Below are 23,119 nucleotides of genomic sequence, written 5' to 3' on the forward strand. Positions count from 1 at the left end.
AACAAATCCCAAGGCCAAACACTATCAGTGACAGGCATCCATTTGGGGGAGCCATGCTTTTCACATGAGCAACTTTAGGTGGCCTGCTCCCATGCGGGTAGTAGAAACGCTCTTTTTGTGTATGCTCCTCAGGGCAGAACACGCAATGTTGTCTATAGCGAAGTTTTATAGAGAAGTTGTCATTACAGCCGATGTGGTTATAAACAGTGATCCGGAAGCATTGGCCAGACATATTCTCAAACCATGGCAACATGACTTATGGACTCTTCCTCTTTTTTATTGGACAATGCTGAATTCTCCAACAACAATGCTCACTCGGCTGATATCAGTGATTGGCTAAGTTGCTCATAGACGTAACCTAGAGGGACAGGCCCCTTATTTTTTGGATAAGGCTGTGGTAAGTTTTCCTAAGCTGCTCCAATCCAGATCCCCAATGCAAACCTTCAGATCAACCTTCTCTTATGCAGATCTCTAATGCAACTTAAAAAAAGCAGTCAATGAGTGGAAATAACCAATAAACTGATTCCTTATGGGATTTCACAATCAAATTGCCAGCAAACCATTTTCAGCCAACCAATTTCAATGTATTTCGCTCAAATCTGATGTCAATGTTACTTATTTTGGTTTGAAATAAAGCACTTGATCACTTAATAATCCTAGCTTAATCCCGGGCAACGCCGGGCTATACTGCTAGTGTATGTATATATATATGTATATATATATATATATATATATATATATATACGTTTCAGTTTCTGTCTACCAAATCCACTCACAAGGCTTTGGTCTGCCTGAGGCTATTGTAGAAGACACTTGCCCAAGGTGCCACACAGTGGGACTGAACCCAGAACTATGTGATTGGTAAGCTAGCTACTTATCACACAGCCACTCATAATTTATTGTGCTTGAGAAGACAAGCTAAGTGAAATCATAGTCATGGTTAGTGCCAATGACATGTAAAAGGCACCCATGCTGGTGACAAGTTAAAAGGCATCTGTGCTGGTGACATGTGAAAGCATCCGTACCAGTGACACTTAAAAATCACCCATGCCAGTGACATGTAAAAGGCAATCATGCCGGTGAAATGTGAAAAGCACTCATACACTCCATGGAGTGGTTGGCATTAGAAAGGGCATCCAGCTATAGAAAACCAAGCCAGAACACACTGGAGTCAGGTGCAGCTCTTCTGCTTACCAGTTTCAGTCAAACTGCCTAACCCATGCCAACATGAAAAACGGATGTTAAATGATGATGAGACAGACAAAGAGGTAGACAGGCAGACAGATGGATATAGATATAGAGATCTCTGTGTATGTGTGTCAGTATGTTTGTATAGCACAATTATTGTTTTAACATCCACATTTCCATGCTCACATGAGTCAGATGAAATTTGTTGAGGCAGATTTTCTATGGAAAGACACCCTGCCTATTGCCAGCACTCATCTGTTTCCAAGTAAGGTAATATTCTCCCATTACAAGACATATTTTTACAGAAGGTTGAAAATGAAGTACACTGCTTGCATGTTGGTCACACTTGTTTACAGCTATCATGCAAAGTCAAGGCAAGGAGACACACACATGCATGCACACACACACTTAGGTTTTTGCTAAATTAACCATAACAATAAATATTTAATGACTACTCACCACTCCGTTTCTGTACAGGATGTTTGTAGGAATCCATTGGAAGGAAAACTGTTTCACTTCTGAGGGTTGTTAAAGTGGAAGAACTCAGAGGAATTATCCGGATCTCTGAGAGTTTTGTAAAGATGTCTTCATTGTTACCCATTTCATCCAAGCTGCGATAGACACAGGCAAGCCACTGAGCAATTCGTGCAATCTGCTCACTATTAACTGAACACAAAATAGTTTCAATTATTACACAAAATATGAAAAAATTAGGTAGTTGTATTTTCAGTGTTTTTGCTATTTTAAACCACTCTGTATGGTTGCTAATGGGGAAAGGTTTGTAAATGTGAACATTAGCATATTGTTGGAGGAAGAAATTTTATGGTGGATGCTTTTCCTATAAGTCAGCAATGAAATAGGAGTGGAATCTGTTCTCAGTAAGGTGGTACACTTCTCTTCTTCAACATCTTAATTCTCTCTTATACACTGTTTTGCAATGTGTCCCTAATGCTGTAGAACATTGGCAAAACCTCTTCCTTTCTACTTCTCTCGTTGCTAAAATATACATGTATAGCTTCGTTTCCAGCTACTTAATGTAATTCTCTGTTACATTCATTCCTCCAGTCCTCTTCTGTACAATAATAATGATTTGCAACATAAACAATAAGCTAAACATAGTGAGGGTATGTGGGGGTGTATCTACAGCAGAAGGACCTACTGTACTTGTCATACTTCTGAAAAAATTGCATCAGTTTATCATAAATAAGCTAGTTATGTTTATTCATTTTTTTATAAATATTGTACTGGTTTTAAAAACTCCATATTCGTGACGGATACTGGTGTCATGCCTATGGCACCCATTGTAGGTGGCACGTAAAAGCACCTTTTGAGTGTTAGGCCTCACGGAGGCAATGAGCAAGTCCATTTGGCATTATGTCATGCTTTGCTTGAGAAGACCCATCAAGCCAAGTAAAAGTGCATTCGTGGCAGGTACTGGTGTCATACAAATGGCACCCATGCCGGTGACATATAAAAGCACCAATTACACTCTTGGAGTGGTTGGAAGGGCATCCAGCTGTAGAAACCATGCCAAAATAGACTAGATTCTGGTGCAGCCTTCCAACTTGCCAGCCCTGGTCAAACCATCCAATCCATGCCAGCATTGACAATGGACGTTAAATGATGATGATAATGAGGATTTCAATTTAAAAACGTTTTTATTTAATTAATTATGTATCAATTTTTTAAAAAATCATTAAGTTTTGTATTTTTACATTGATGACTGCGTGGAGTTTAATAATATACATATATTAATGGAATCAGATACAGTAAAACAAATGCTAGTAGCATGTACTCCATTAAAGTGTATTTTTTAATTTTGACAAAAATCTTGGTATGAAGAAGAAAAAAAAGTAGGATATCAAACACCAAGGCTACTCCACCTTCTCCATGCATATGATCCTGAACACAGAAAAATTTATAAATTTCTACATGAACAAAAATTTATATACAAGTTGAAAAAAAATCTCAAACTCATGCATGACAAGTTGCTAGACACTTTTACTTACATCAACAAAAAGTCAAAGGAAAGACTTTGAAAACATTAAGCAGTCAAAAAGTGGTATACTCAATAAGAATAAGTTCATACTAAAAGTGCTTGAGCACACAAAGACCAGTAATTTTAACATTCAAATTAAATTATTTCATTTTATTGCAAATAATAACTCATTGTTAATCAAGGGGAAATATTTCAGTATACAAATGTCTATGCTTTTAAATTTTGAAGTGGAAATACTCACCTGTTGTGCTGTGATAAAAGTCACTGGCTAAACCTTCTCCAATCTTCAACAGGTGGGCTGTTTTTATTTTCTCAATACCCAGACTGTTAGTAGTACTTATATTAAGTATGTTAGCAAGATCTGGATGCAAATAACATAGGTTTAAAATCTCTTGAAGTTTTTGTGGAGGAGCCACTTTCATTGTCAGTGAGTCTTGACCAAGTAGTGTCTGAGAAGGAATTTTCCATTGAATGTTACCACCTAAAAATACAATATATCAGATGTAAAAGGGAAAATATATTTATTATGGGTATATAGTTGTGCAGTTGAGAAGTTCACTTCCCAACCAAGTGGTGTTGGGTTCAGTCCCACTCCATAGCACCTTAGGCAAGTGTCTTCTACGACAGCCCTATACAAATCCAAGCCTTGTTTACATGTGTGTGTGTGTGTGTGTGTGTGTGTGTGTGTGTGTGTGTACATGTGGTGTGTGTATGTGCGTATGTATGGTGTGTGTGTATACATATCTATTGTAAACAACAGCTTGTATGAAAGTGTAGTGGGTTTTGTTGTGAATTTCTCCAGTCAACAAATCATCTGGCCACTTCATGCCTTCAAAGCCATGTAAAATAAAAGATCCCTTACTTGTAGAACAGGTAAGTATGAGCATCAGGAAGAGTATCAATCTGTAAAACAATAGCTCAAATAATGTTTTTGTCTGAAACTCAAGTCAGTAATTTCTAGGAAAATCCTAGAAAAAATTAATGTCAAATCACATCAAACTGATTTTCAGAAAGTACTGCAAAGACAGCTCTTCCTTTAATGGATAAGATTTTGTACAATATACCATACCTGTTTTATTTCTGTTATCTTAATCTGAACTATTTATCTCATTCTAGATCAGTCTGAAACTATTCTGGAGCAGTATTATAGTGGGACACATAGTGTAAAATAATCCAAATGCATATAAGTATTTTTGTTGATACGTTCAATTGATTTGACTTGGTCTTTCATTCTTTCACTATTGACTATAAGTACCAGCAATGCACTGATATCAATTCAATTGACTATATTCCCAGCTATTACAAAATGTAACTTTGCATCTAATAAGGAAAAGCTCAAGAAACTATGGTACTAAATAAACCATACAGAATACCTTTATCAGATGGAGCAATCAGATGGAGCAATCAGATATCTGTTTGCTGTTCCTAATTACATAACAGACTACCATTGGGCTGGAACAGACTAAGTTTAGGAGTGTAGGATTAGGCAGCAGTGGTGGCCACTACCACCACTACATTTTGTTAGGACACAAAACAATCCTTACCTTCTGTTAATGGTTGACAAGGAATGCATGGTTTACTTTTCAGTTTTTTCTGAATATGTGTTGCAATTGGTTTAAAGAAGTCAAGCACTTCATCCTCCTCTGGTACAAATTGTAAATAAGAAGCAACTGCCATCACAGGTGAAGTGAAGTGTGGATGAGCCTAGAAAATAGAAAGCAGAATATTTAACATTTTAATAACAGAATGATAAAGTGTGTGTGTGTGTGGGGGGGGGGGGGTTGATGATAGTGTGCAGGATACAAGCCACATAATAGAATTAATTAGAAATACAGAAAATATATTTGGCATCCTAAGCTTTAGAAAACACATCATCATCATCATCGTTTAACGTCCAATTTCCATGCTAGCATGGGTTGGACGATTTGACTGAGGACTGGTGAACCAGATGGCTACACCAGGCTCCAATCTGATTTGGCAGAGTTTCTACAGCTGGATGCCCTTCCTAATGCCAACCACTCCGAGAGTGTAGTGAGTGCTTTTACATGCCACCGGCATGAAGGCTAGTCAGGCGGTACTGGCAACGGCCACGCTTAAAATGGTATATTTTACATGCCACCTGCACAGTCCAGCAGCACTAGCAATGATCTCACTCGAACAGCTTTTCACGTGCCACCGGCACAAGTGCCAGGAAGGAGATGCTGGTAACGATCACGATCGAACGGTGCTCTTAGCGCTCCACTGGTACAGGTGCCATCACGATTTCACTTTCGTTTGCCCCAACAGGTCTTCACAAGTCGAGTTTAGGGGGCCAGTCGTTGAATTTAGTTTGATTTCGATTTCACTTGCCTCAACAGGTCTTCGCAAGTGGAGTTTAGTGACCAATGAAGGAAAAGTACGCATAAGTGGGATGGCTACATCCCTGGCAGAGGCCTTGGATTTAGGTCTCACTTAGCTTGTTGGGTCTTCTCACCCACAGCATATTTCCAAAGGTCTCAGTCTGAAGTCATTGCCTTGGTGAGGCCCAATGTTTGGAGGTCGCACTTCACCACCTCATCCCAGGTCTTCCTGGACCTGCCTCTTCCACAGGTTCCCTCAACCGCTAAGGTGTGGCACTTTTTCACGCAGCTATCCTCATCCATTCTCGCCACGTGACCATACCAGCGCAATCGTCTCTCTTGTACACAACTGATGCTTCTTAGGTTCAACGTTTCTCTCAAGGTACATACACTCTGTCAAGTATGCACACTAACATTACACATCCATCGGAGAATACTGGCTTCATTTCTTGTGAGCTTACGCATGTCCTCAGCAGTCACAGCCCATGTTTCACTGCTATATAGCATGGCTGTTCGTACACATGCGTCATACAGTCTGCCTTTTACTCTGAGCGAGAGGCCCTTTGTCACCAGCAGAGGTAGGAGCTCTCTGAACTTTGCCCAAGCTATTCTTATTCTAGCAGCTACACTTTCAGTGCCCCCTCCCCTGCTACTAACTTGGTCACCTAGATAATGGAAGCTATCAACTACTTCTGGTTTTTCTCCCTGGAATGTGGCAAAAGTTGTTTTCTGCACATTTTCAGTGTTTATTGCTCTTGAACATCTGCCACATACAAAAACTAACTTCCTAGTTAACCTTCCCTTGATATTGCTGCACCTCTTATGTGTCCATAGCTTGCACTGGGTACATCTTATAGAGTTTCTACTTACACCTTTTCTACAGATTGAGCAGGGCCATCTACCTGAAGGGGTTTATGTTTTTTCTACCTTCGACAAAATCACACAATCATTTGGGAAAAGTACATAATTTTCTCGATCACCTCATCAGTGGTTTTTGACAAAAACAACAAAGTATATTAAATTTGCTCAATCCCTGTTATGCAAATTCCCTTTGACATCAATAAGGCAGAAAACAAGGTGATAAAATGAAAAGTATTAAGAAAGACAGATCTATTCCATCTCAATCACAGATTTTTTTAATTAATTTTTTTTAACTAAACAGTTTGAAACTTCGAATACTGGTAGAATTTCTCATGTAGAACATGGTTTACTCTGAACGCTTTGGACAAAATTTCCTATTTTAGAAGTTATTTCATGTTAAAGTTGTCATATTTGGGTAATTTCAACCAATCAATGACGTGTATTCGGTTGAAGAAAGCCACTGCTGTTTGCAATAGTAACCGAAGAGGAACAACTTCTGAGTTATTTCTACTAAATGTCACCACTCTGTTCTATTCATCACCTTTATCTTTCCTTCCTTTCTAGTCAGCACCATGCATTCCTTACTCTTTCCCTCCTTTATACACTATCAACTAGCAACCAGCAAGTGAACTTGTCACTGCCACTACAATTACCATATTTTCTGGTATTTGTTTTGTTTTATGATCATGTTTCGATAATGCTATTTTTAATCTAATAAAGACTTTTATGTTTATTTCTCTATTGCCCACAGGGGGCTAAACATAGAGGGGACAAACAAGGACAGACAAAGGGATTAAGTCGATTACATCGACCTCAGTGCATAACTGATACTTATTTATTTACCCCGAAAGGCTGAAAGGCAAAGTCAACCTTGGTGGAATTAGAACTCAGAACGTATCGGCAGATGAAATACCACTAAGCATTTCACCCAGTGTGCTAACATTTCTGCCAGCTCGCTGCCTTAATAAAGACTTTTATATTGATGGAATGTGTTTGTTGTTGATTATAGTAAGATAAAATCATGACAATAACAATACATCTCATAGTTGTAAAATAAGGCATTTTGAAACTACATATACGTCAACAACAAAAAAGCTAGCTGCTGACTCGTTGCTCTATGGTGTTGATTCTTCAAACAGAGTGGTGACATTTAGTAGAGATGACCCAGAAGTTGTTCCTCTTCAATTACTATCGCAAACAGCAGCAGCTTTCTTCAACTGAATACACGTCATTGATTGGTTGAAATTACCCAAATACAACAACTTTAACACGAAATAACTTCTAAAATGGGAAATTTTGTCAAAAACGTTCATAGTAATTTGTGTTCTACGTGAGAAATTCTACCAGTATTCGAAGTTTCAAACTGTTTAGTTAACAAAAATTAATTTTAAAATCTGTGATTGAGATGGAATAGATCCAGAAAGACTAAATAGAAGATAAAAAGGTTGATACATGGAACAAGCTGCACTCTCTATTATATATTTAGGCAAATACAGATATACACTTGTATATACAACCATTCATATATATATATACACACACACAATAAAGATGAGAGAAGGTGGGAAGGATAAGAGCCAATCTCAAAACAATGTAGACTCAATGGTGAGAATAACAATAGCAACAGTCACAATAACAAGAATACCAGCTCCAACAACAATGACAATACTAATAGTAGCAAGAATATTAACTATTGTATAAACAGTGACTGTCATATATCAGAAGTGAGGATGTTAGTGATCACTTCCTTTCATAGATCTAAAATATCAGCTTCAAATAACTCACTTTCAGGTAGACAGGCAAAATGGTGTTTGTCATTCTCATACCCTTTTACTCACAAACGAGGGTACCACTGGCACTGACAACAATGAAAGAACTGTCACAAATATTGTTGCTATTATTGCCATAACTACTACATTATAATCACCATGCAGCAAACACTCATAAGACAGCTTCTCTGAAATTACCTGCTTCCTATGCAAGAACTCTTCTCACAATGTCGCTCCATACATTATTTTCTTGTGCAATTAAACTCAATATACTTTCATTTTCTAGTCTGCTATATTTGAAACAAATGACCTAATTCATTTCCAGTGAATTTCAGTAGTTATAATTCACATTGATCTTATACTTGACTAGTTTTCAGAAAATCATACTTATAAGTAAACTTTACTGCTGACTTATTTTGCAGTTAGTCCTCATGAAATCTTTCCAACTTGAGTAAAATAATCACTTAGTTGTAGATGCCTACATGGAATGATTTTACCAAGGGTCAGACTGGTCCAACCAATTAACACATGCAGACATAATTAGAATCAAGCTCTATATCCAATGACTTGGTTGATAGAAATGATGGAAGACTCAGTTTTGAAGCTGAGTATTGGAGAAGCTTTCTTTTGCTTTCACCATGGTATTAAGAAGGCATCATTTTAGCAATTCTATCTGACAAAACATCTATTAATTATATATACTGTGTTCCTGTTGCTTATGAAGTGAATGCAGCTCATTGGGAGTACTGTTTTACACTTGAGGAATTGAGCCAGCAGGAGTTGTTTTGGACAGACTCATTATAGTACACTAATTGTCAACCCTTCAGTTATTAGCCCAATATTCCATTCAGTTGCTTTTACAGTTACTGTAGATTGTTGTTCAGTGTTTGCAGGGATTCCAGGATAATATTTTCCAACCATAATCATGTGTTGATGAAACAAAACCAAAAAATGGAAGTTTAAAATATTACTGTGATTAGGTATCAATAGTAGTGCTTGTATATTATAATTTTCTTACATGCCTGGATATGTATATTTAAGTATGAGAGACAGAGTGAGAGAAAGTTCCAAACAATCTATTTGCTGACACAGCTTTTCTACAAAATCTGAAACCTTACCTTGAATTTTTCCAGAGCATCTAAAAATAGTGATGGTATCTCACTACTGAGCCACTGGTTCCACAAACTGTCAGAATCAACAGATTCTCTATTGGATGGCAAGTCAAAATCACCTACAAAAAAGAAATAAAACTACAATGCAAGTTGTTTCTGAGTTAAATTTGATCCCCATTTATTATGCAATCACAAAACTAAAAATACCAAATTTTACAATATTCATTTAAGAAAATTTACAATCCAGAAATATCATTTAGCTTGTATTGTTACTGGAATATGTCTCCCCCCCCTCTCTCTCTCTCTCTCTCTCTCTCTCTCTCTCTCTCTCTCTCTCTCTCTCTCTCTATATATATATATATATATATATATATATATATATACATACAGCGGGGGGAAATAAATATTCGTACATGTCAAAATTTTATTTATTTATTTAATTTCTAATGAACATAAATGGGATATACCAATACTATATTTGCATACACATACATAAACTAAGAATATGCAAAAGAAACTAAGAAATTATAGTAACTAAGGAATTTATATACAAATATAAATATTTAGGGGTGAAAAAAGTATTCGTACAGAACATAAATAACTGATAATTCTGATTTAATACTTCGTAGCATAACCATTATTCAGTTCCACTTCAACCAATCTCGCATGTTTCTTTAGGAATTTTTTCCCATTCTTCTTGACAAATTTTCTTCAAATCTGGAATGCACATTGGGGCTCTTGAATGAGTTTTAATTTTCAAATGATGCCACAAATTTTCAATGGGGTTCAAGCCAGGTGACTGGCTTGGCCATTCTAATAATTTTATATTGTGATTGACAATCCATTTTTGGAAGACTTCGCCGTGTGCTTAGGGTTGTTATCCTGTTGTAAAACCAACCCATCACAAAGCTGGAACTTTTCTACAGAGTCCCATAAATTACTGTTCAAAATATTTTGGTACATCTCTGCATTCATTCTACCATCTATCACATGTAAATTACCAGTGCCATTTGCAAAGAAATACCCCTACACAATGATGTTGCCACCTCCAAACTTTACAGTAGGAATTGTGTTTTTTGGTGAATAGGCTACGCGAATTTCGTCCAAATAATTCAATTTTCAACTAGTCTGTCCAAAAAACATTTTCCCAGAATGTATCAGATTTATCTTTATGTTCATAAACAAATTTTAAACAGGCATCTCTATACCTTTTAGTCAGCAGTGGAGTTTTTCTAGGAGAGCATGATTTCAGTTCATTCCTATGAAGTTCATTGCTGATTGTTCATAGTGTAACACTAGTCCCTGAAGCTAACAAATCTTCTTGCAACTCCTTTCTGGTGATCATTGCGTATTTTCGATTCTTCACTTCATTTTTCTTAAAGATCTAGGGGAAATCTTGCGTGGTGCACTGGATCTTATTCTGTTTTCAACAGTTCCCGATTTTTTATATCTTTGAATAAATGAAGATATGGTAGAAAATGGAATACAAAGGGTCTCTGATATTTTCCTGTAACTTTTACCTGCTTTCCACTGTTTAATAATTAAGTTTTTCACTGAATTTGTGAGTTCTTTACTTTTCGCCATTATCACGACACTACTTTATGTTGTCTCAGTGCTGAATGAAGAAGCTAGCGTTTTGACACTTAAAAATGACCACTGATAGGATTATTGAAACAAACGAGAAAGTTCTAGTAAAAAAAAAATTATTTTAACAGTATTTTGTGATATAGAAACTCATAAATTTATTCTGTACGAATACTTTTTTCACCCCTAAATATTTATAATTGTATATAAATTCATTAGTTACTATAATTTATTAGTTTCTTTTGCATATTCTTAGTTTATGCATGTGTATGCAAATATAGTATTGGTATATCCCATTTATGTTCATTAGAAATTAAATAAATAAAGAATTTTGACATGTACGAATATTTATTTCCCCCCACTGTATAAATATATATAGGGGGAGAATTCACAAAAAAAAAACCCATATATATAAAACTCTAAGCACAAGAATAGATTGTTTTTAGCAGGTTATCCATGAAGATTGTTTGCTGTGAGCCATTTGATTAATTTTGTGAAAGAGTAAAATTTCAGCCAATCAGTATGCAACATAGTGGTGATGATAGCAGTGGCTTGAAGATTGTTTTAGTAAGTTCATCCAGGTTGTTTGTTGTGGAGCCCTTCTTTAGTGAATTACTAATGTCATTCACGCTGAATTCAGCTTTGGAAGGAGTGTGGTGCAGATTTCTCCTCAAGATACTCTCATTGTCTCTAGTTGCACAATGAGTGAAGAAGCTGCAGTGCTATATGAAATTGCTGAGCATTTTAACATAAAAAAGTGAAAGAGGGTTTTGATTTGAATATGAGAATTTGAACACGGTCTATTTTTGTATGAAGAATAATAGATGAACCTTCCATCAGTTTTGACAGTGAGTATCCCAGTTGATGTTGTTTAACACTGATTGAGTTTGAGTGCAACTATGATTGGAGGCATCCCAGCTTTGACCATGTCTTTTTTTATCAAATATAGTGTGCCTAAGATATTGGTGTATCTTTCCTTTTGTAGGACGATAGGGTGCAGTTTGGTGAGAGTTTGAGTACTATTTCTGATAGGTTGCAAATTCACGAGGGGTCTTTCTGGTTAGCTTGCTTTCCAGTTGCCAATTCATTGCTCTACTTGTTCACTGAGTTGCGCCTGTGGCCTTGATGTGGTCCTCAGGTACAGTTGGCATGTCAAGGCTAATCATTTTGGGAGTAGGAAGCAAGTAATTTAATTTGCATACATTATTTGACTGCGTCTTTGGGAGTCTTTGTATCACTGTTCAAACTGCTGGAGATGGTGGTTAAGTCTCCCTCAATCTGCATCTCACCATCTTGTAGAGGAGTGCAGTGAATGGTGTTGTCCATGGTGCATTGTTATTGATCTTTCAGTTGCTATGCAGGACCTCCTTTTCTCTCTTGCAGTGAGGAAGGTGGCTTCTGAAACTGCCTTTCCTCATACCAATGTCTGAGGTTCTCATCTCCTGCCACCTTCCTAGGATGTTGCCCTCACTTTCTGGATGACTGCTTTCATTGGGTATTTTCTGCCAACGAGAGTGGATTCCTTCAGATAGTTTGATCTGGTTTCTCAAACTTCACTCACTGTTGTGCTGCAGACATTTTTCATACAGTTGGGACTGACCTTGACATTGTTTCTGAACAATTTGTGGTTGTTTGAGAATTGGGGCTTGTGAAATGTACTGAAGAACTGTAGGAAAGTTCAAAAGTTGGAAGAGTGAAACAAAATACCTACAGATTAATATTGCAAGACTACTGGTAATACAGGGTAAAAATCTAATAACACTTGAAAAAATGATTTTCTTGATATTTATTTTAAGAGACAACAGTAAGAAATCAGTGTTATGCATCATGTAAAAGTTGTAGCTGAAATGGCAACATTTGTTACTTGAAAAGTATATTTGGTTCAGATTGTTAACTAAAAGTAATAGTGAATTCTGCAAAACAGATTAGGTAATTAGTGCTGGAATCAGTGGTCAGAAACAAAAACAAAGATGGAAGACAGCATATGTACTAGTCTGGATGCATAATCGAAAACGATGACAACAGTGTCAAGAAATGGCAGTAGATGGATGTAGACAGAAGAAGCATAGAAAGGAAGTGATTTGATAAATTATGAGAATGTTAGATTTCACTACACTATTCCAAACATGCCAGCATTAAATAAAATTGATACTAAATGATGAAGACTAAGTGAAAAGCATGATGAGCCAGCAGGCAAATCTCTAAAGCAATTGCTAAAGATTTTCAGTTTTAATCAACTGTTTTTATGTCAAATCCTGAGACTATTCCCAAAACAAAGATGATATTGTTATAGCTAAACACTGGGAGATCGATCATGTTAGATATACTGTATATAGTTACCATGATAGGATTATGGAACTGACAAAAATAAAGTTGTATCATAAAATTTGTTATGAATGTTTCAGCTTAACTATAACACACTGATGACATACTAATAAATTATTCCACTGATAAATCCCACATGAACCAAACTTAAGGAGACAAAAATATGTAAATATATATAATTCATGTGCACATATGAACAAGTAAAACCAGGCAAACTTTTAGAATTTAAATGGCAAACACTGCTGCCCAAGTATTTACCTTGAATAATGAAGCGCAAACCATAAGAACGCAGAGGTAGAAAGGCAAAAACAGGTTGTTTTTCTGGGAGTACCTGAAAGTTGAAAATGTTTGACAGAATCACAGTGAAAGGATTTACCAAATTATAAGAATTAAAAGATTTGAAATTGTAGAGATAATTTCGGTAATGAGAAATGAAGTGGAAGGTAATGCATTTTAAGTTGATAAAATTAACTATATAGTGATGCATTTAGTGGTCAAACAGTGTGAGACTCAAGCGGAAGGGAAGATTTCAGCAAAGCTGGTTCAAGAAAAATCTTAAACAGAATTTCTATGACTTTCTACTTGAACAAAATGTGAATGGGAAGAGAATGGGCAGAGATTCCCCACACTTAATGATACAAAGAAGATAAACAAAGTTTGACATACATCTTTCAGGCAAGCTGACAAATAAACTATTTGTAGAAGACAGCAGACTTTAGCACACCTAATGTGTGAACAACTTAGGAAATTAAAAGATGAGCCTGTTCAGTCATTCATTTAATGTCTACCTTTTCATGCTAGAATAGATTAGATAAGAAGGTATCTTAAGGCAGGATTTTTATGGCTAGATGCTCTTTCTGCCATCCAGTCTTATTAATTATTTGTAGGGACACCTTACTTAACTATAATATACTACAAAGTATATTAAACACTTTAAAAGTCAACACTGTGTCCTACCATGTTAGCAGTGCTATTAAATCATTTTTTAATGTTATCCGTACAGATTTTCTACAGAAATTATAGCCAACACTGATTTGTTATGATGTTTCATTTCGGAATACACCTAACGTAAACAATGTGATCAAAGATTTAAAAAATAGGTTATGGGTGTATATAGATATTTCAAGAGTTCTTACTCCTTCTTTACCAACAAACTCATTATGTACATATCAGCTGCTAGAAATGTGTTTAATATGTAAAATTGGTACATCCAACAGTGTTACACCACTAGATTTTGTAGCTATTTAAGCAATGAATTTGTGGATGGTTAATGGGTTAGATGTGGTGCTGAAGAAGGAGCAAGAACTCTTGAAATATGTATATATACCCATTAACTATTTTCCCATCATTGATTGCATTTTTTACATTAGATATATTCAGATAGGAAATGCTATAACAAATCAGTGCTGGTTACAGGAAAATATGTAGAGATAACCTTAGAGAGAAGCAGTATACAAACCAAAAAGTATTGTTTATGGTCACTTTAATGTAAACGATACTGCCATTTGACCCCAGGAAGAAATCTCCTCCAGTTGGTTTATTCAGTGCACTTTTCATACTCAATATTTATTGCAAGCAGGAGATAACTTCTGCCACCGTAACTCTGAGACAACTAGACCAAATTTCGAAACAAAAGGAGAACCAAACTTAGACGTAAATACTTTCATTCTAAAAGTAATAATGATAATAACTTTTTTCCAATTAAGTCATTTCTCTGGGGTTTTTTTCTCTACATAAGATAGCTGTGTGAAAAGGTGCCACACCCTAGCAGTTGAGAGAACCTGTGGAAGAAGTAGACCCAGGAAGACCTGGGATGAGGTGGTAAAGCACGACCATTGAACATTAGGCCTCACCAAGGCAATGCCTAGCAACTGAGACCTTTGGAAATATGCTGTGCTTGAGAAGACCCAGCAGGCCAAGTGAGACCATAACCCGTGGCCTATGCCAGAGGTGTAACCAGCCCACTTATGCATACCTTTCCTTCATTGGACACTAAACTCTGCTTGAGAAGACTTGTTGAGGCAAGTGAAATCGAAATCAAATTTCATGACTGGCATCCGTGCTAGTGGAGTGCTAAGAGCACCATCCGAGCATGATCGTTGCCAGAGCAGCTGACTGGCTTCCGTGCCAGTGGCATGTAAAAAGCACCTTTCGAGCGTGATTGTTACTGGCACTTGTGTTGGTGGCAAGTGAAAAAAATATTCGAACGAGGTCATTGCCAGTGCCGCTGGACTGGTTCCTGTGCAGGTGGCACATAAAAAACACCATTTAAGTGTGGCCATTGCCAGTATTGCCTGACTGGCCCTTGTGCCGGTGGCACGTAAAAGCACCCACTACACTCTCGGAGTGGTTGGCGTTAGGAAGGGCATCCAGCCATAGAAACTCTGCCAGATCAGATTGAAGCCTGTTGCAGTCATCTAGTTTGCCAGTCCTCAGTCAAATCGTCCAACCCATGCCAGCATGGAAAGCGGACGTTAGACAATGATGATGATGATGATGAAGTTGCGTAAGTCAGATTTTCACATTTGTACGATAATCCTATTTTAATTCAAACACTGCATTGTTAAGTAAAATTAGTATCTCATGTTGTGTGAAATATCTTTCTCCAGTTCTGTAGGTTTTCTACTATGTAAAATGATGACAAGTTACACAGCCACATTGCACCTGTTTACAGCTAGATGGAATGCGGTACTGAGAGTTAAGTGTGTTTATAGCACAATGCAAGTAACAAGATATGAACCTTTAAAACGTCAGCTCATAGAAAGATATATTGTCAGCTTCATCAAAAGAGGTCAACTTATGTGTACATGTGTGTGAGTTTTGATATATATACATATCTATATACATATATATCCATGCAAATATTGGACATATCCTACAAATTACAAAGCAGTGTTTTATAGTCAATCATTACTAGTCTATTTGCTTATACAGGTGCATACAAACCTGAGCATTGAAGGACTTGTTTAACTTCATTGGGAAAGCTAAGGCAATCTCTGTTGATTCCACATCAATATCCGATTTCACCTGACCAGAAAAAAAAAAAAAGCATATTTCAAACGTGAGAAATAGAAGCACTTGAGAAGTATAAGGAGTCAAAATCATCTTGCAGACCTGGTTGACTGAGTGTAATTCGTCTCTGGAGTTCATTACATTCTGTGACTTTTAAAGGAGGATATAGTGAACAGAATCTGTCTCAGAGGAATTTGAAACCAAACGAAGAGATGATATACTGAATACTGTAAAACATCTATCTATTCAGGGTTTCTATCACTGGTGACAATTCATTTCTGAATATAGCTATTTTGATTGACTTCATATATTACTTATTCTTATTATGGAAGATGTAGTTGAATCAAGTATTATTTGAACTTAGAACATAAGGCTAAGACAATAAGGTATGAAAGAAGTGGGTTAGATATCGCTGGTTCATGTTGTAGGGGAGCCACATGGCTACTCATTTAGGAGAGAGTTAGAAATGAATAAGTAGTAGCTGCAACTAGACAAATAGTGGTGATACATGTCCACGTAGCATCTTTAGGTATGAGGGAACACGAAAACTGAAAGTGCTTTGGTGAGAAGAAATAGGCAAAATAAGAGAGAAGAAGCAGGCAATATCTATAAGGACTGGGCAGGGATGAATGGTAGATGCTGGGGTGGGGATTGCCAATGCATTGAATTGAATTGAAGAGGTAGAGGGGTGCAAGAAGAGACCAGTAACAGGATGTTAGAGTCGACATGGTAGGGAGAAGAGTGAGATGATGTATTTGGATAGGTTACAAGAGAGGGGACACACACAGAGAGTCAGTTGTAATGCATGAGGTTAAAATTTGTTAGTACAATGCGGGAATGGAAATTAATGTGATGTGGGTTAGAAAACAATATAAATGAATAAGATTGTGGTATCAGGAGGAGACAGAATAGTAGCAGCAGTGGGAGATAAGTGGAGAGATGGGAGGAGATTAGGTGAGGTATTAATTTGTGCACCTATGTCATTTGTACACCAATAGTGTTTCTAGAAGTCAGTTTCACCATGATGGGTGCATCTTCTCAAGATCCTTGTATCGCTAGGCATCCCAGTTCTTTGTCATTTCTTTCATTACATACACACACACATATGCGTGCATGTACAAATATCTGTAAGTGTGTAAAAGAATTTCATACCTGCGCTGAAACTTTGGTAGCATCCAGCAGTTTTTTAATAACAAACCAACGATCAACAGCTCCATTGTAAGTTATTTCAACAATATCATGTTCTCGATCATAACGTTGCATAACTGTCTCTGTACCTTGAATCTGAAATACAAACTCAACTTTAATATTTCTTTCCTTTTCCTGATTAAGATTTGAATTACAGAGTTGAAGACTTCCAATTTGTTACTGGTAAATACCAATACCTCTTACCTCTTTTATTAATCAAAATGATCACTCAGTCTATCAATATTTTCCCTTCATAAATCGATAATGTTAACACAATAATGTTTACACAAGCGGATGTGATATATTTAATCTATTATTCCTGAGCTAACTTCTGGTAGTGTCTGACCATTAATTCTACATATTTTTCTTCCCGTCCGTTCTTCATTATCTATCTGTTTCTCTCCATGTAATTCAATTGAACTCCGTTTTTGTCTTAAATTCATACATATTCATTTTCCTTACTTTATTCAAATTTTATCTCTCCTTTCTTTAAAATTACGATTTAAGCTTAGCCATCTTTCCTTTGTACAATTTCGTCCTAAATTCATGCTATTTATATATTCTATTTACTTAAGTTTTATCGCTACTTTAAAATTACAATTTAAGCGTTGTTGTCTCTCAAATATTTAGAACCTACGATTAAGAAGTCTCTCTCCTGGCTGGTGGTAGATTTTATTTTTTCTACTCCCTCAACATTTTCTCAAACCTTTTTTGCGTTCCCCACCCTGTCCGTTCTTCATTATCTATCTATTTTTCTCCATGTAAATCAATTGAACTCCGTTTTTGTCTTAAATTCATACTTATTCATTTTCTTTACTTTATTCAAATTTTTATCGCTCCTTCCTTTAAAATTACGATTTAAGCTTAGCCGTCTTTCCTTCAACTTCGCCTCTGATTTAGCATTCTGTACAATTTCGTCCTAAATTCATGCTATTTTTTTTATTCTCCTTCCTTAAGTTTTATCGCTACTTTAAAATTACAATCTAAGCGTTGCTGTCTCTCAAATATGTTTAAGCAGCGTTCTTCAATTCTCTTTCAAAAAAGCGCAAAGAATTAATCCTGCGTGATGTGCTGCTTGACTGCCCCCCCCCTCTCTCTCTATATATATATGCCTTTCTCTCATCATGTCTCTCTCTATCCCACTCTCTCTCTCTCTCTCTACTTCCCTCTATCGTAGATTCCTTCAGGATCCGGCTATATAAATAAGAAGTCCCTTCTAAATTGTCTCACAATCTATTCTACTGACATAACTACGACGAGGTTTCTCCAAAATATGGAACAGCTAAGATAGATTTTATTTTGTCTACTCCCTCAACATTTTCTCAAACCTTTTTTGCGCCACCCCCCCGTCCGTTCTTCATTATCTATCTGTTTCTCTCCATGTTATTCAATTGAACTTCGTTTTGGTCTTAAATTCATACTTATTCATTTCCCTTACTTTATTCAAATTTTATCACTCCTTCCTTTAAAATTATGATTTAAGCTTAGCCATCTTTCCTTTGTACAATTTCGTCCTAAATTCATGCTATTTATATATTCTATTTACTTAAGTTTTATCGCTCCTTTAAAATTACAATTTAAGCATTGCTGTCTCTCAAATATTTAGAACCTACGATTAAGAAGTCTCTCTCCTGGCTGGTGGTAGATTTTATTTTTTCTACTCCCTCAACATTTTCTCAAACCTTTTTTGCGTTCCCCACCCTGTCCGTTCTTCATTATCTATCTATTTTTCTCCATGTAAATCAATTGAACTCCGTTTTTGTCTTAAATTCATACTTATTCATTTTCCTTACTTTATTCAAATTTTTATCGCTCCTTCCTTTAAAATTACGATTTAAGCTTAGCCGTCTTTCCTTCAACTTCGCCTCTGATTTAGCATTCTGTACAATTTCGTCCTAAATTCATGCTATTTATTTTATTCTCCTTCCTTAAGTTTTATCGCTACTTTAAAATTACAATCTAAGCGTTGCTGTCTCTCAAATATGTTTAAGCAGCGTTCTTCAATTCTCTTTCAAAAAAGCGCAAAGAATTAATCCTGCGTGATGTGCTGCTTGACTGCCCCCCCCCCTCTCTCTCTCTATATATATGCCTTTCTCTCATCATGTCTCTCTCTATCCCACTCTCTCTCTCTCTCTCTACTTCCCTCTATCGTAGATTCCTTCAGGATCCGGCTATATAAATAAGAAGTCCCTTCTAAATTGTCTCACAATCTATTCTACTGACATAACTACGACGAGGTTTCTCCAAAATATGGAACAGCTAAGATAGATTTTATTTTGTCTACTCCCTCAACATTTTCTCAAACCTTTTTTGCGCCACCCCCCCGTCCGTTCTTCATTATCTATCTGTTTCTCTCCATGTTATTCAATTGAACTTCGTTTTGGTCTTAAATTCATACTTATTCATTTCCCTTACTTTTTATTCAAATTTTATCACTCCTTCCTTTAAAATTATGATTTAAGCTTAGCCATCTTTCCTTTGTACAATTTCGTCCTAAATTCATGCTATTTATATATTCTATTTACTTAAGTTTTATCGCTCCTTTAAAATTACAATTTAAGCATTGCTGTCTCTCAAATATTTAGAACCTACGATTAAGAAGTCTCTCTCCTGGCTGGTGGTACACCCACCCTCCCACCCCCTCCACTGGAAGTTCATATCCTCTGTCATCCTCGGCTGTCTCCCGGAACCCGTCTAGTGGCCTCACACCATCCCCTCTCCTACCTTTGGGTAGCGCATAAAGATTGTGTAATGTTTGCAGGTTGTAGCTACTGTTTTGCTTATGAATTCTGCCAATTGCAAGCTTCCTTTTCAGGTACAAGACACTGCTTTTCCCCTTCCCAGGCCACAGGCCCACACCAGCAACACCCACACTGTTAGGATTGGCACTCTCAACGTCGGCACGCTGAAAGGTAGGTCTGGTGAAATTGTTGAGATGCTTGAATGGAGACGCGTAGATCTGTGCTGCATCCAAGAAGTAAGATGGAAGGAGGTTCTGCGAGGTTCCTCACAAGCAAAGAACACAGGTACAAGATCTTCTGGGCAGGGAACACTGACGAGGTCGGGGACGTAGGAATACTTCTAGCAGAGAAATGGGTTGATAAGGTAATTGAGGTAGTTAGAGTATGTGACAGAGTACTTAAGATTAGACTAGTGCTTCATCATAGATTAGCTACTGTCATCTTAGCCTATGCCCCTCAACCGGGGCTCCCAGATGGGCTGAAAGACCAATTCTATGACACCCTCTTGCAAACTACCTCGTCGACGAGTGTAAGTATCTTGAGAGAAAAGCTGAACATAAGAAGCATCAGTTGTGGTGTGCAAGAGAGACGATTGCGCTGGTATGGACATGTGGCAAGAATGGACGAGGATAGTTGCGTGAAAAAGTGCCAAACCCTAACAGTTGAGGGAACCTGTGGAAGAGGTAGGCCCAGGAAGACCTGGGATGAGGTGGTGAGGCAAGACCTTCGAACATTGGACCTCACCAAGGTGATGACTTCTGACCGAGACCTTTGGAAATATGCTGTGCGTGAGAAGACCCGGCAAGCCAAGTAAGACCTAAATCCAAGGCCTCTGCCAGGGGTGTAGCCAGCCCACTTATGCGTACCTTTCCTTCATTGGACACTAAACTCCGCTTGCGAAGACTTTTTGAGGCAAGTGAAATTGAAATTGAACTAAATTCGACGACTGGCACCCATGCCAACGTCATCTCCTTCATTGGACACGAAACTCAGCTTGCGAAGACTTATTGAGGTAAGCGAAAGCGAAATCGGGATGGCACCTGTGCCCAGCATCGCCTTTCTGGCACTTGTGCCTGTGACATGTGTAAGGATTTTCGAGCGAGATCGTTGCCAGTGCCTCTGGACTGGCTCTTGTGCGGGTGGCACATAAAATACACCATTTTGAGCGTGGCCATTGCTAGTACCGCCTGACTGGCCTTCGTGCGGGTGACACGTAAAAGCACCCACTACACTCTCTGAGTGGTTGGCGTTAGGAAGGGCATCCAGCTGTAGAAACTCTGCCAAATCAGATTGGAGCCTGGTGTAGCCATCTGGTTTCACCAGTTCTCAGTCAAATCGTCCAACCCATGGAAAGTGGACGTTAAACGATGATGATGATGATGATGATGATGATTCTAAAATTACTACATCTTTAACCATGGCTATTGCAGTTAAATTTACTCTATAGTTATTCACTTTAACAACATACTTTCTTGGTTTTCAACTCGTACTACTGTATGTTATGGAATTGCAACAGTAACTTAACATTAATCTACTGGTTGAAAAACTGACAGTTGTATTCTGTTTTTATATCATGTGCATTGTAAATTAAATATCATGAAATATATAATTAAATATGTATTACCATTGGAAACAATGAGAACACTGCATATTGAAACTGTTCCATTCGCCAACAATGGAGAGTCATCTTTTGAGTACAGTTTGGAAAGAATAGCTTCACTAGAATGAGTAGTCTTAGACAGAGGGTATGAAAATAAATCTTCATTTGTTGCCTCTATAACTCAAACTACTGACTTGACTATTACTACTCAACTTCACAGAACAGTGGCAATGGGGAAATGACACTAAAATAATGGAATACCTCATTCTATGAGTGATAACGCAATTGCAAAACATTTACCTCATTCTATGAGTGATAAGAGAGTTGTTGAGCACTTACCTCATTCCTTAAAGTGATCTTTTTAAGTCGATGTAAAAAGAGTAGCAAAGATGGGTGAATGTCATTGAAACTAGCAGCAAGACATTTGGACTGTTGTACACCATCCTTTAAGGGTAGAATAATCTTTGTAACCCAACTATTAAGAAACGAAAAAAATTAAAGTAATGACTGAGAGATTTTTTAATAAATATTAAAAAAACAAAACAATATATCATGCAGATGCTCCGCATTGCATCATTAGTGATGTTGCTGGGTCCTCAGTGGGTTTCAGGTCTTTCAACATCAGATTCACTCACCCAGTTGACGCAGCCAGGACTGATCAAGTCCCAGCTTGCATCCCTATAGCAGCACTGGCCTGCCCTCTTTATCCAAAGTCACCTAGTGGCTGTCTCTGTGGATTCTATGATGAAATTTAGAGCCTTCCTTTTTGCAGCAGCATAGGAAATTCAGAATATTTTATTGTATACTATGTTGATGTATCTAATATAGGTTTCAAATTTTGGTACAAGGCCAGCAATTTTTAGGGGAGGAACTATATTGACCCCAGGGTTCAAATGGTATTTATTTCATCAACCCCAAAAGGAGGAAAGGCAAAGCTGATTTCAATAGAATAATAACTCAGAACGTAAAGAGAGTTGAAATGCAGCTAAGCATTTTGTATGGTGTGCCAGATCACCAGCTTAGTTGTTGTATTGAATATTGTTGAATAATTTCAGTCAGCATGGCTAAAAAACAGATCATGGTGCAGCGATATGTTTTGAATGATTAGACATGATTACAAAGGTCATGAACATGAAATATTTCCTGCTTCAATTAGGTACGGGACCATGCTGAACACTAAATGTGGTGATGATGTAAAGCATAAAGTGTCAGAATATCATCATCATCATCATCGTTTAACGTCCGCTTTCCATGCTAGCATGGGCTGGACGATTTGACTGAGGACTGGTGAACCAGGTGGTTACACCAGGCTCCAATCTGATTTGGCAGAGTTTCTACAGCTGGATGCCCTTCCTAACGCCAACCACTCTGAGTGGTTGGCGTTAGGAAGGGCATCCAGCT

General features: G+C 37.3%; 1 protein-coding gene across 1 annotated transcript in view; it reads right to left on the reverse strand.

Moving 5' to 3' along the window:
* Positions 1-23,119, reverse strand: part of LOC106877076 (uncharacterized) — a 272,305-nt gene that overhangs the window by 141,042 nt on the left and 108,144 nt on the right. Inside the window, exons 12-19 of the mRNA XM_052973794.2 lie at positions 22,058-22,193; positions 17,342-17,473; positions 16,124-16,204; positions 13,436-13,508; positions 9,275-9,387; positions 4,732-4,891; positions 3,429-3,668; positions 1,648-1,854 (exon numbers count right to left, since the gene is read on the reverse strand). Coding sequence (XP_052829754.1) covers positions 1,648-1,854; positions 3,429-3,668; positions 4,732-4,891; positions 9,275-9,387; positions 13,436-13,508; positions 16,124-16,204; positions 17,342-17,473; positions 22,058-22,193 — 1,142 coding nt within the window. The remainder of the gene's footprint in view (positions 1-1,647; positions 1,855-3,428; positions 3,669-4,731; positions 4,892-9,274; positions 9,388-13,435; positions 13,509-16,123; positions 16,205-17,341; positions 17,474-22,057; positions 22,194-23,119) is intronic.

The sequence above is a fragment of the Octopus bimaculoides genome, chromosome 16 (genome assembly GCF_046866305.1).
Source record: "Octopus bimaculoides isolate indiv1 chromosome 16, ASM4686630v1, whole genome shotgun sequence".
Lineage (NCBI taxonomy): Eukaryota > Metazoa > Mollusca > Cephalopoda > Octopoda > Octopodidae > Octopus > Octopus bimaculoides.